The 12,643-nt window shown below is 65.0% G+C and overlaps 1 protein-coding gene across 1 annotated transcript in view; it reads left to right on the top strand.

Moving 5' to 3' along the window:
- Positions 1-6,846: 6,846 nt before the first annotated feature.
- The window catches only part of Fgf18 (fibroblast growth factor 18), a 24,988-nt gene continuing 19,191 nt past the window's right edge, over positions 6,847-12,643 (top strand). The window contains exons 1-2 of the mRNA XM_013028613.1: positions 6,847-6,859; positions 7,467-7,760. Of these exons, the coding sequence (XP_012884067.1) occupies positions 6,847-6,859; positions 7,467-7,760 (307 nt within the window). The remainder of the gene's footprint in view (positions 6,860-7,466; positions 7,761-12,643) is intronic.

Below are 12,643 nucleotides of genomic sequence, written 5' to 3'. Positions count from 1 at the left end.
CTCCCCTCCCCCTCCCGCCCTCCCCTGCCTCTTCCTCATCATGGCCTCTCACATGCACGCCCCGCAGGGCTGGTGTTTGAGCCCCCAGTTCGTGCTCCCTTGGAACAGTCAAGGATGGGACTTGGGGGAAATGGGATCCCTGACACGCTGCACAAAGCCAGCGCGTACAGGTGCTGTGTCTGGAGGAAGGTTCTCGGCAGCCCACAGCTCCCCAAAGATGGAGGATGAGGCCGGGGGTCTCACGAGGCCGAAGGCGGTGTGGATGCCGGTGTGCGCGGAGGCCGGGCTGGCGGAGGTGCCCGCGGCCTGGGCAGGGCAGACGCAGGAGAGCACCGCGTCTGGCAGGGCTCGTGGAGACCTTAGCGTTTGGACTTGCTCAGACCTTTCCCAGGGCTGGGTGTCCGGGGCGCAGACCCCGGCCCCTTGCGCCGTCTGTGGGAGCCTTGGCTTTTCATTTGTAGGATGGGGGCCCTGAGGTCCCAGTGACGTATGTTCGGGAGGACAGCGGTTTGGAAATTCTGACCCTCCCAGGAAGGGTGCACCCCATTCCTCCCCCCCTCCGCTCCCATCCTCAGCCATCAGACCCAGGCGGTCCCTGCTCAGTGCCAGACACGGGTGCGCCCCCCCATCCCCCCCCCGTGTGTGACCCTCTCCACCAACCCCCCTGGGAATTTAATAAAATCCCTTCATCCCTTCTCCGCACGGCCTGGGACACCACAGATAGCTGAAATGGGAAGAATTTAAAAGATTTCCGTGGCGAGCAAGCGGCGTGACCAGTAAATTGCTTTTCTGCACTTGGCTGAGCTCTGACAATGACACCGGCAGGGCTTTGCACCTGCCTGACACTGTCTCTGCCGCCAGGCTCCACTAGGTCCTGGTGCTGGTCAAGCCGGCCAGGCCTGGTGGGGGAGGACGGGGCTGCAGCTTCCCCCGCCCCCTCCAACAGGGCCACTTCCCCCCAAGCCGCTCTGCAGGGATTAAGTGGGCTCTTCCTTCAAGCTGGCCAGGGCAGCAGGAGGGACGGCAGGAGGATGGGAGCTGTCTTGGTGTGTGCACACCTGCGGCACTGGGGTTTGGATGGGGCCTCACGCTGGTGAAGGCTGGTGCTCTTCTGCTTGAGCCCTACTTCCAGACTGAAGTTTGTGCTGGCTAATTGGAGATGGAATCATGCAGCGTCTTCTGCCCTAGCTGACTTCAAACTGGTTTCAGACTCCTGATTGACTAGGATTAGAGGCGTGAAGCACTGGCTCCTGCCTCCTTGATGATATCTTAGAGAACCACTCCTATTCATCCACTCAGGTCAGGCATCCACTCAACACTTAACTGGCCGGAGCCGGGGTCGTAGCCTGGGAGGAGCTGGCCAGTCCCTGGTCTCAACCAGCCTCCACTGCCGAGTTTCTAGGAATTTGTTCTCTCGTAGCCTCCATGCCGTGAAGGGGTAGAGACCACATGTCTCCTGCTCTCATTGGAGAGGAGGCCTGGCAGAGGAAGGGGCGAAGGACCCATGCAGGGACGTTACGCTGGGCCGGATGGCTCACACCATTCATCTCAGCTACACTGGGAGTGAGAGTAGGAGGCTGGCGGTCCAAGGTCAGCCCAGGCAGAAGTGCAAGACCTTTCCTGAAGAATGAGCCAAAGCAAGACACGGGCTGAGGCGTGGCCGGAGTGGCGGAGCGCCGCCTGGCAAGCGTGAGGCCCTGAGTGTCAACCCCAGAAGGTAGGAAGCTTGTGCGTCCGATGTCACGCCCAGGGCTCTGGATCTGGATCAGGGCTGGTCCCGTCAAGCTGACGTTGCTAGAAGGAATCCTGAAGTTGTTCAGAAAGCATCCGGGGAGGTGGAGCCATGCGGAGAGGTGTGTGTGGCGAGGTCTTTAATGTGGGTCCCGGGGAGAGGCGTGGGAGCCGGGACCAGCGGGAAGGGGTGGCGCTGGTCTCCTGGAGTGTGCCGACTTGGGGTGAGGCCCAGAATTAGGGGTAGATGGTGTGTGGTGGCTGCAGGGGGAGGCCACGTTCCTGGGCGCAGGGGAGGGGCTGGCGCCCCGCCAGCATTCCTGCAGCCTAGACTGTCACCGCACTCCCTGATAAGGAGGTGGATTTTTCAAATTTCTCGTGGTTGGCACCGCCCGAGCCGGGGCTGGAGCGGTGTAGGGTGCGGCCTCTGCCCGGCAGAGGGCAGCTCTGTGGCTATGGGTCCCAAGGGTGACCGTGACAGCCACAGCCCGTGGGGCTGGTGTTTCCTCACACCGCCGGGCTCAGGCCGGTTGCGGAGCTCAGCTGCCATGGTCTGGGGAAACCGCCCCGGAGGAGGGAGAGGCAGGTCCGAGCAGAGGCTTGGCACCCAAGGCCTGCCAGCCGCCGTCACCTGGCTACCTGCCTGGCTCTAGCAGCCGGGTGTCGTGGTGAAGGGTCGCAGGAGGCTAGCACGTGTAAAAGGGTCAGAACAAAACCAACCCAGAACAAAGCCACAAAATCCAAACAGCCCGTAGTGCGGCTTCAGCGTTCCGGGGCTTGTGTAGCCGCACGTGTTGGGGACCCGTCTGGCTCTGGTGTCCCCTGGGGGGGTGTCCTTTCCTCCCCCCTCCCTGCCAGTGGCTATGTCCACGCCCTTGTTGCCCATCTCCCACCTCCTGGAACCTCAATGTGGGCCAGGGCTGCCCCTGCCTCAGGCCTGGTGTGTGTGTGTGAAGGCATGCCAAGCCCTGCGGTGTGGCCAGGGCTGCGGCAGAGCCAGCCTGGCTCTGCCCTGAGAGTGCGGCTCACTCTGAAACAGCAGCAGGCCCGTGGCCGCGGGGCTGCGGGCGGCTGGTCATCGCGAAGGCCTGGCAGACCCACTGGGTTGCGTTAGGGATGGTCCTGCGGGCTCACCCTTTCACCGCCCTGAGGCTCGGGCTCGGGGCTCAAACGCAGAGGCCCTGCTGGAGGAGACAGCTGCTCAGCAAATATTCGTGACTACTCAACCCTCCATGCCTCTCCCATCTACACACGGGGTAAAGAGGCGCGCCTCCTTCTTCGGGGCCACTGCGGGGAGCGAAGGAGCACTGCACAAAGAGCACTCACGCAGCATTCAGCCGGAATCGCGCGGCTCGCCAGGCCTGCTTCGCCATGCGCCCCGTGTCCGGGGTCCGGAGTGTTCCGTGGGAGGGGAGCTGGCAAGGGCGCCCTCCCCAGCCCGGGCACACGGCCTGTCACAGCCCTGGGATTGGGGAGTTCCCAAGAGCAGCACACCCCAGGAAGGCGCTGGGTGGGGATCTTGTGAGCCTGTGCTCGGCTCTGTGTGCACATGCGGGTTTGTAGAGGATGTGTGCCAGGTGGGACAGCACGGCTGCCCAGCAGGGACCCGTCAGCCGTGGCCGGGGGGTGTGGGAGGGGGCGGGGGGCATGGAGAGGGGGGGAGACCCCAGGGGGTGTGGGAGGGGACCTGGGGGGGGGGGGGGGGGGGGGGGGGGGGGGGGGCGGTGGAGACCTGGAGGTATCTGGAGACTGGGTGGAGGGGGATGGTGAGAAAGGCTGGAGACCTTCCTGGTTGGACTGAGAGAATCCTTATCTCAGGCATGAACTGTACCCTTTCCCCCTGAGGGCTCAGGGAAGAGGGAGTGCAGGGGCTGTTGGGGCGGTCGGTGGGGCAGGGGAAGGGAGGGAGCAGGAGCTAGCGGAGGCAGATGCTGGAGGCCTCAGCCCAGGCCCAACGGGCTGTGCCCTCTCGCAGGCTGATGGCTCTGCCCTGCCAGTCCATGCATCCATAGTCCAGGCAGCTTAATGGACAGGCCGGGGAGCGGGGCAGGGGCGGGGTGGGCCGGGGGGGGGCAGGATGCTCTAGGCGTGGAGGTGCGGAGTCACCCCCTCCCGAGGGACACCTTTCCCTGCCTGGCCTCCTGGCAGCTGTGGGGTTCTGTGCATCTGTCTCTGGTGAGCGGGCAGAGCGGGCAGAGCGGCCTCGGGCTGGCTCCCTCCCCAGCTGCAGCGCCAGCTCCCGCTCTTGGAGTCAGTCGGAGCTCAAGCTGGGGGCTCTTCAGCCCTGGAGATGGCTCCGGGCACCCCCGGGGGGGCTCAGTGGCTCTGTACCGTGCCAGCTTCCTCCAGAGCGCCCTCTGCAGCTTCCCACATCCCTGGATGGCCCTGGGCCCTGCGTGTCGGGAGGGCCCTTTGTCCCTCAGCCTTCCCTTAATCTTTGCCACAGCCCTTCACCAGTGGCCTCCTGGGGCAGAACCGAGATCCTGTAGTAACGTGGACCAGCTGGACTTGGGACAGTGGCGTGTCCAGGGCCCTCCCTGGAGCAGGGCTAGGCAGGCCCTCAGAGCAGGTGCGGGGGGCTGGGTGGAAGAGCGCAGGCCCTGGGCCCACCCCAGGCCCTGCCCGGCAGCCCAGGCACTCCCGGCTTTCCGGAAGGACACACATGGAGGCTGCCCACTGCCGCCCACAGACTGCTGTGCTCAGAGTGGGGCTGGAATGGAGGAAAAATGGGTGTTCTAGGGAAAGGCCGCCGGCCACTCTGCGCACCCTGTCCAGCGGGCCAGGGCGAAAATCACTAATGGAGGCTGCACTGGGCTGGGGTACCCCTCCCACCCCGGACCTGGGGTGAGGAGATTGGTTTGACCTCTGATCGATAAGGTCTCTGGTGAGCAGAGGGGAGGAAGGGAGGGAACAGAGCCAGGCAGCCTCCAGACCTCATTGCGGGAGGGTCAAAGGCCCCGGGGCGGGGTCCAGCAGCATGGCCTCCCAGTGCCCCGAGCACCAGGCTGGGATGTGGGCAGGTCTGGGGCGCAGACCAGGCTGAGTGGTATGTGCCGCCCAGCAGGGCTGGGGCGTGCCGGGCGGGCTTGCGGGTCAGGCCTCTGAGAGGGTCTGCCTGCTTGGTGCTGTGGGGCTTGAACTCGGAGTCTGGGCTCTGTCCCTGGGGTCTTCAGCTCAGTACGGTACCACTTCAAGCCACAGCACCACTTCTAGTCTCCTGGCTGTTAACTAGAAATAAGAGTCTCACGGACTTTCCTACCCGGGCTGGCTTTGAATCACAACCCTCAGATCTCAGCCTCCTGAGTAGCTAGGATTCCAGGTGTGAGCCACCAGCGCCCGGCTTGAACTGACCTTTTTGAGCCGCAGTTTCTACATCTGTCTTCCCAGGGCACTGGGTCTGGACAGCCGCTGGTGTTTTCTCAGCGGCTGCACTGAGCGCTGCTGCGCATGCCTGCCAGCCAAAGACACTTGGCCATGGTGCCTCGGTACTGGGCTCCAGCACCCACAGCTGCGCCTCGGTACCGGGCTCCGGCACCCACAGCTGCGCCTCGGTACCGGGCTCCGGCACCCAGGGCTGCGCCTCCGTACCGGGCTCTGGCACCCACAGCTGCGCCTCCGTACCGGGCCCCGGCGCCCACAGCTGCGCCTCCGTACCAGGCTCCGGCACCCAGGGCTGTGCCTCCGTACCGGGCTCCGGCACCCACGGCTGCGCCTCGGTACCGGGCTCCGGCACCCATGGCTGTGCCTCTGTACCGGGCTCCAGCGCCCACGGCTGCGCCTCCATACCGGGCTCCGGCACCCACGGCTGTGCTTCCGTACCGGGCTCCGGCACCCAGGGCTGCGCCTCCGTACCGGGCTCCGGCACCCACGGCTGTGCCTCTGTACCGGGCTCCGGCACCCACGGCTGTGCCTCTGTACCGGGCTCCGGCACTCATGGCTGTGCCTCTGTACCGGGCTCCGGCACCCAGGGCTGTGCCTCCAGACTGGCCTGCAGCACTGACTGTGGGGCCTTGGGTGCTCAGTCTTTGGAGCAGCCGTGAAGCGCGTGATTCTTCACCATGCTTGCTCCGTAGGTAGGGGACGGAGGCGCAGGGTGGGCGTGGCACAGGGCAGCTGTGTCTCCTGTTGGGTGGAGAGCCTCTCTCGGGCAGGGCCGGGGTGTGGCGGGCCTGGCCTTCTCCTGGAGCCAGTGCTGAGGCCTGCGGGGGGGGGCGGGGGGGCTGCGGCTGCAAGGCCCAAAGCCCGGGTCTGCCCTGCGTGGCAGGTTGAGGCTGCTCAGCCCAGCCGCTTCCCTCCCTTCTCAGTAGAGCAGCGTGAGGCTCCCAAGCAGCGGACAGTGGTGAGTTTGGGAGTTAGGGAAGGTTTCAGGTGGAAGAGCAGGCCAGTGTGGACAGGGACGCCCGAGGGGGGCCAGGCCCCCGCCTCAGCCATCCACAGACAAGGGCTGGGGTGGGTGCTTGCAGCCAGTCTCAGACCTCCGGAGTGGGGGGCGGGGCTGTCTGGGGGGGGTTCCAGCGTGGAATACCGGTGCCGTGGGCGGTGGGGGACGTGGGCGGTGGTGGGCGTGGGCGGTGGTGGGCGTGGACGGTGGGGGACGTGGGCGGTGGTGGGCGTGGACGGTGGTGGATGTGAATAGTGGGGGACGTGGGCGGCGGGGGATGTGGGTGGTGGTGGGCGTGGACGGTGGGGGACGTGGGCGGCGGGGGACGTGGGCGGTGGTGGGCGTGGACGGTGGGGATGTGAATAGTGGTGGGCGTGGGTGGCGGTGGGCCTGGACGGTGGGGATGTGGATAGCGCGGGGGACATGGTGGAGTGTGGAGCTGGCAGAGGCAGGGGCTGCTCAGGAGGTGTCTGTGAAGGCCACCTCTGAGTGCTCACCGGGGTGAGACGGGGCCGGAGCAGAGATCTGAGGAGCCCCAGAACCAAGGGAGCGCAAGCGCAGGCCCTGAGGCCGTCCCGGAGGGGCTCTGGGGCTCCTGGCAGACCCTGGGGGCAGCCGGGGACCCCGTCCAGGTTCAGTGGGAAGATTGGGGACGCTCCGAGAGGGCTGTGCGGTAGAAGGGGCGCCAGCGGGGGCTCAGGAGAAGGCCGGGCACACCACCCAAGGCAGAGGCCATGGAGCGGGAGGGTGGAGCCTGAGGCAGCTGCCGGAGGGACTGGGCGGTGAGGGCCACGTGGGGCAGGTGCAGCGCAGCTCCGTGGAGATGCAGAAGGGAGGCTCCTCAGGAGGGCCTGGTCCCTGAGCTGCCTGGTGCTGCCAGAGGGTGCCTGCTGGCAGGGGTGTCCCCTGTGGAGAGCTGGGGGAGGCTGGGCGGGGGATGGCCCACAGGCCGGGGCTGAGGCTGGCCAGACGTCGGTCAGTCTTACCGCGGCGGCCCATTCTTCTGTGCCGGCCCCTCGGGGTCTGGGCACCGTCACCGAGCTCTTGTGTTAAGGCTGGTGGTGCACTACCACTTGAGCCATGACTCCATTTCTGGCTGTTTAGTGGCTAAGTGGAGATCAGAGTCTCACAGGCTTTCCTGCCTGGCCTGGCTCCTAACCACGGCCCTCAGATCTCAGCTTTCAGAGTGTGAGCCACGGCGAGGGTCGCGGGCGGGCGTGAGCCACGCCGCCTGTGGTCTGCGGCACCCTATCCCCGAAGGGTCCTGAGGCGGGAGCCCTGCGCGCGGTGGTCTCTCAGAAGCTGTGAGCATGCCCATCCTCCTTCTGTCCAGCCTGCTTTCCGGTGGCCCCAGCTTTGGACTTGGCCCTCCCTCCCTCGGGCAGTGCCCTGTACCTCTCTGAGCCCCAGTGGCTCCCGGTGTCCGTGGCTGCCTCACCTCTCCCGCTTTCTCCTGCCCCCGCTCAGGTGCTGGCCGCCGAGGAGAACGTGGACTTCCGCATCCACGTGGAGAACCAGACGCGGGCCCGGGACGATGTGAGCCGGAAGCAGCTGCGGTTGTACCAGCTCTACAGCCGGACGAGTGGGAAACACATCCAGGTGCAGGGCCGCAGGATCAGCGCCCGCGGCGAGGACGGGGACAAGTATGGTACGTGCCGGCCCGGCCCACCCAGGGCAGCGAGTCCCCCACACCCGTGGGCACCGAGCGCTGGCCGGGCGACCCCAGCTCGGGCGTCCTGAGCTCTGAGCTTCCTGGGGGGACTGACCAGGGTGTGGACACCAAGCCGGGGGCTGGGGGAGGTCAGTGCTTGCCTGGCCGGTGGAGCCTCTGTGGTGTGTCTCTGGTCTAGCCGCTGTTGGTGGGAATCAGCCTGGGGCTTGTGTCTGCGTGTGTGCAGGTGCACAGGTGCGCTCTCGTGTGTGTGTGTGTGTGTGTGTGTGTGCATGAGCATACGTATGCGCGTGTGCATGTAAGTGTATGTGCTCACATGTGTGTATGTGTGCACACGTGTGTGCGTGCACGCGTACGTGTGCACATGTGTGGGCAGAGCAGACCCACATTCCCCTGGGCACAGGGATCATTTCCTTATCGTTGCTGGGCAGGAAGGGGTGAGGCCCTGGGACCTCCCCCCGCCCCCCGTCCCGGGAAGGCCTCACCTTGCAGCCTTCCCAGGCCCAGGCCATGCGGGCACCCTGACCCCCGAGCTGGGGTTCTGCCCCTGAGTTGGGGTTCTGCCCTGCCCCCGAGCTGGGGTTCTGCCCCCGAGCTGGGGATCTGCCCCCGAGCTGGGGATCTGCCCCCGAGCTGGGGTTCTGCCCCCTAGCTGGGGTTCTGGGTGCGTGGGCAGAGGCGGGGGTGGGTCCCTCCGGCCCAGGGCTTTCTGGGATGAAGGCCCACCAGCGTCTGATCACTTCGGTCAGGAGGTGACAAGACAAATTCTTCCTTGGACCTTTTACCCTGGACACCATTTATTTCCCTGTGCCCCGAGGGCAGGTGACCTCGCGGGCTGCCGCACTCTCCGGGCCGGGCTGGGCCCGGGCTGGGGGGGCCTCTCGGCCAGCTGCTCCCCCACTTCCTTGGCCCTGTCCACGCCCTCTGCCTCCCTGACCTGCCCTCTCTGCCCTGCTTCTGCTCCTGGTCTGGCTCCCTCCTGCCTTTGTTGCTGTCCCCTGCTCTGTGCTCCCTCCCCACACCCTGTCCCCTCTCCCGTGGGCTCAGTCTCTCTCCTTTCACATCCTGCCCCTTCCGTCCTCTCCAGCCTCAGCCTCCTCCAGAGCAGGTGGTAGATTTCCCTGGGATCCTCCGTCCGGTTGCTGCCAGGGAAGGGGCAGCTGCTGGCTGGGAGGGAGGAGGTGGCTTCCCGGGGGTTCTGGGAGCTCTTGCTGGCCCCTCTAGGCCAGGAGGGCACAGGAGGGGGTTGTCAGACTGTGGTTGAACCATCTGTCCGTACCCTGAGATGGGGCAGGAGCTGGGGGAAACAGGGGTCCAGGAGCTGCTGGCCTCTGCCTGCACGGGCCTTTCCTGTGCTGTATGACGGATGGCCGGCGAGTTGCCTTCTCTGTGCGTTGTCTGGGCTGAGGGACAGCAAGCAGGCAGGTGCTGCTCCCAGGCCTGCCGTGCACTTCCTAGCCTCCCCAAATTCTAGGGCCTGGGGTTCCGGGTTCCGGCACCTGGGCAGCGGGAGCCGTGGGCCTCTGCTGTTCCATTCAGGGTCCCATTAGAAAGGTAGATGAGGCCGGGGCCCATCTGTGAGCCCTGGGGGAGACAATGAGGCTTCCAATCTAGATAATCAATACAAATATTATTGGGAGGGTGATTTATGTGGCCAGGGGCAGCAGGAGGGAGTCACCTGACCTGTGGGGGGCCTTGCAGCTCGGGAACCGAGCCTTGTGAGGGTCAGGCCGGGGGGCTCTGCGCTGGGCGGGGCTGGCCTCTGAGGGCTGGCCTGGGCTGGTCCCCGCCCGCCCTGGGGTCAGGGAGCCTCCAACACCTGCGGGCCGCCGCCCTGGTGTGCCGCCAGGGGTGTCTCCTGTCCCCAGACCCCCGAGCTGTGCGGGGCTGGGCCCCCTCGCCTCATTGTCTCCAGTCTATTTTTCTTCCTAGAGCTTCTCGCTGTCTGAGGCTCCATTATGTCCTGGGCCATGGATGGCCGTCTCTCCCGCTGGGGAGAGCGCGGGGCTCCTCTGGCCCCCAGGGCACAGACAGCCGCGGGTGCTTGGTACATGCTCGGATGCCCCCGCAGGCTCCGGGGTGGGGGCAGGGTCACCTCACCCCGAGACACCAGAGCATGGGGGGGGGCTGCTGGCACCAAGCGCCCCATATAGGAGGTGTCCCCTCCCCCCACCCATCTCCTTTCCCCTCCCCCCCTTCCTTCCCAATACCTCAGGGAGGGGCCTCCACACCCAACCCCTTAGCTGTCCTTTGACATGGTGGGCACCCATGGCTGGCCTGCCCCACACGGGCAGGGCCACACCAGAGCTACAGAGAGCATTAAATATAGCTCTAATCAATAGTATTGATTTTCTCTCTCTCTTTCCGGTGAGCCCACATGGCTTGAGACTCTCCTCTGGGACTTAGAAGAGAACTTTGGAGAAAGCCATTTTGTGTGTGTGTGGGGGGGAGGAGGATGGGGGGAAGGGGAGGGAGGGAGAGAGCGGGGTGGAGTGGGGAGGGAACATTTCCAGCAAAGATCCCCAGCCCACCTGTCTCCCGAGGTCTCTCCATCATCCCGCCCGCCCGCCTTTGGAGGCAGGGAGGCTGGGCCCAACTTCGGAGGCTGCGAGGCAGGGTGTGTGGGGACGCTTCTTTGGAGGAAGTGGCTGGCTGGGGAGGCTGCTCTGTCTGGGGGGCCTCTGCCCTGTCGGGCTGCATCCTCCAGCTTGGTTCTCGGCTGCTTGTCTGTGGCGTCTTCCGTGTCTCTGGCTTGCCTCTCTCTGGGTCTCTGGGTGTCTCTCTGCCTCCCTCCATTGTCTCCCGCCCTTCCAAGTCTTCGAGGGCGGGCAGCCCAGCCCCAGGCTCTGCTGTGGTCAGTTGTCAGTTCATCCGTCAAGGCCGCTGCTCTTTCCTTGGTCCTGGCAGCTGCCCTCCCCCGGTCTGTTCTCGTGCAGCCTGTGGAACTCGCCGGCATTCTGCCCGTCTCTCAGGAGCCAGTCCGCAGCCCTAGCCCTACTGTGACTCTGGGCAGGAGCCGTGCGGTGCTGTTGGCTTCAGTGTCTTAACATGGTGTCATCATTATTATGCCAAACAGGGTGAGAATATGATGAGACATCCGTTCTGTGTTCAGACTCCACCCAGAGACCAGCACACAGTCGGTGCCCAAAGAAATTCTAGCTGTTACGATTCTCTCTCTCTCTTCTCTCTCCTTGTCTGAGACTAGGACTTGAACTTGGTACCTGATGTTTTTGCTCATTGGTTGGCACTCTATCAACTAAGCCATACCTCCAACCCCCCCACCTCATCCCAATAGAGTTTTACTCACTGAGTCTTAACTCGGGATAGCCTTGAACTTGCCTCCTCCTGCCCCAGCCTCCCAGAGCTGGGATTACGGGATTACAGACACGGTTGGCATGCTGGCTGCGTTGATCTTTTGTGTTGTCCTTCCTCCTCATGGGAGAGGAGGAAGCCAACAGGAGATTTGTACTGAACGATATTGCCAGCCATTCTCCCCTCCCCTTTTCCTGAGGCTGAGAAGGTGGAAGAAGATGCTGGAAGCTTCATTCCCCCCCAGGGCCCCGGCCCCCAGCCCTGGTGGGTGCCAGGCTCCTGCTGGGTAGTGGCTCTGTGGCTTTGCCTTCTGGGATCTGTTAGATAAGGTGGGGGTCTCTGCCCGAAACCCTGCTTTGGATTTGGATTGGAAGCATTCTTCGTCCTCTGGTACTAGGGTCTGAGCCTGGCGTGGGGTGCCCACGGCTCCCCATCTCCTAGTATTGGCTAGAAGGCAGCTTCCTTAGGAGGCATATGACCCTTCTTGCTTCAAGGTCATTTGGCAGTGGAGCAGGGGGATGTCCTTGGACATCTCAGTTCCTGAATTCTGTCTCCAAGAAGGAGAGGCCAGGTCAGCCAGGCGCCAGCGGCTCACGCCTGTCATCCTAACTACTCAGGAGGCTGAGATCTGATGATTAGTGTTCAAAGCCAGCCTGGGCAGGAAAGTCTGTGAGAATTTTATCTCCAGTGAACCATCAAAAAGCCAGAAGTGGAGCCGTGGCTCAAGTGGTAGAGTGTTAGCCTTGAGTAAAAAAAGAAAAGCAGCTGAGGGGCAGTGCCCGGGCCCTGAGTCCAGGCCCCAGGACTGGCGGACAGCTCCACAAAGCCTTTCCCGTCGCAGCTGAACGTGACGCAGGGGGACCGGGGTGGGGGCCAGGCTGGGACCAGGGCCTCAGGCCCGCCTGCCTGGGTTTGAGCCGTGGCTCTGCCACTGGTGGTTCTCGGGGCTCGGCAGGCATGCTAGGGCTGCCGACAGCGCGCCAGGGTAAATGGGAGAGCTCCACATCCCGAGTTACCGGCGTGAACAAGGCCTGAGCCCGCGCCTTGGCCTGGCCGGAGATGCCCCGTGTCCCCAGCAGACGGTTTGCTGTTTGTCCCAAGCCCAGGTGGCGGGCGCGAGCGGTGGGCGCGCTGCAGGGGAGAGCGGAGGCTGGGGCGCGCCGGATTGGTGGAGAGCGGAGGCTGGGGCGCGCCGGATTGGTGGAGAGCGGAGGCTGGGGTGTGGCCGGACTGGTGGAGGGTGGAGGCTGGGCGTGGCCGGGATTGGTGGAGAGCGGAGGCTGGGGTGTGCCGGATTGGTGGAGAGCGGAGGCTGGGGTGTGGCCGGACTGGTGGAGGGGGAGGCTGGGCGTGGCCGGGATTGGTGGAGAGCGGAGGCGGAGGCTGGGGCGCGGCCGGGATTGGTGCAGAGCGGAGGCTGGGGCGCAGCCGGGATTGGTGGAGAGCAGAGGCTGGGCGCGGCCGGGATTGGTGGAGAGCGGAGGCTGGGGCGCGGCCGGGATTGGTGGAGAGCGGAGGCGGAGGCTGGGGCGCGGCCGGGATTGGTG

Source organism: Dipodomys ordii, unplaced genomic scaffold (genome assembly GCF_000151885.1).
Source record: "Dipodomys ordii isolate 6190 unplaced genomic scaffold, Dord_2.0 Scaffold112, whole genome shotgun sequence".
NCBI lineage: Eukaryota > Metazoa > Chordata > Mammalia > Rodentia > Heteromyidae > Dipodomys > Dipodomys ordii.
This window is presented reverse-complemented; position numbering and strand designations above follow the sequence as displayed.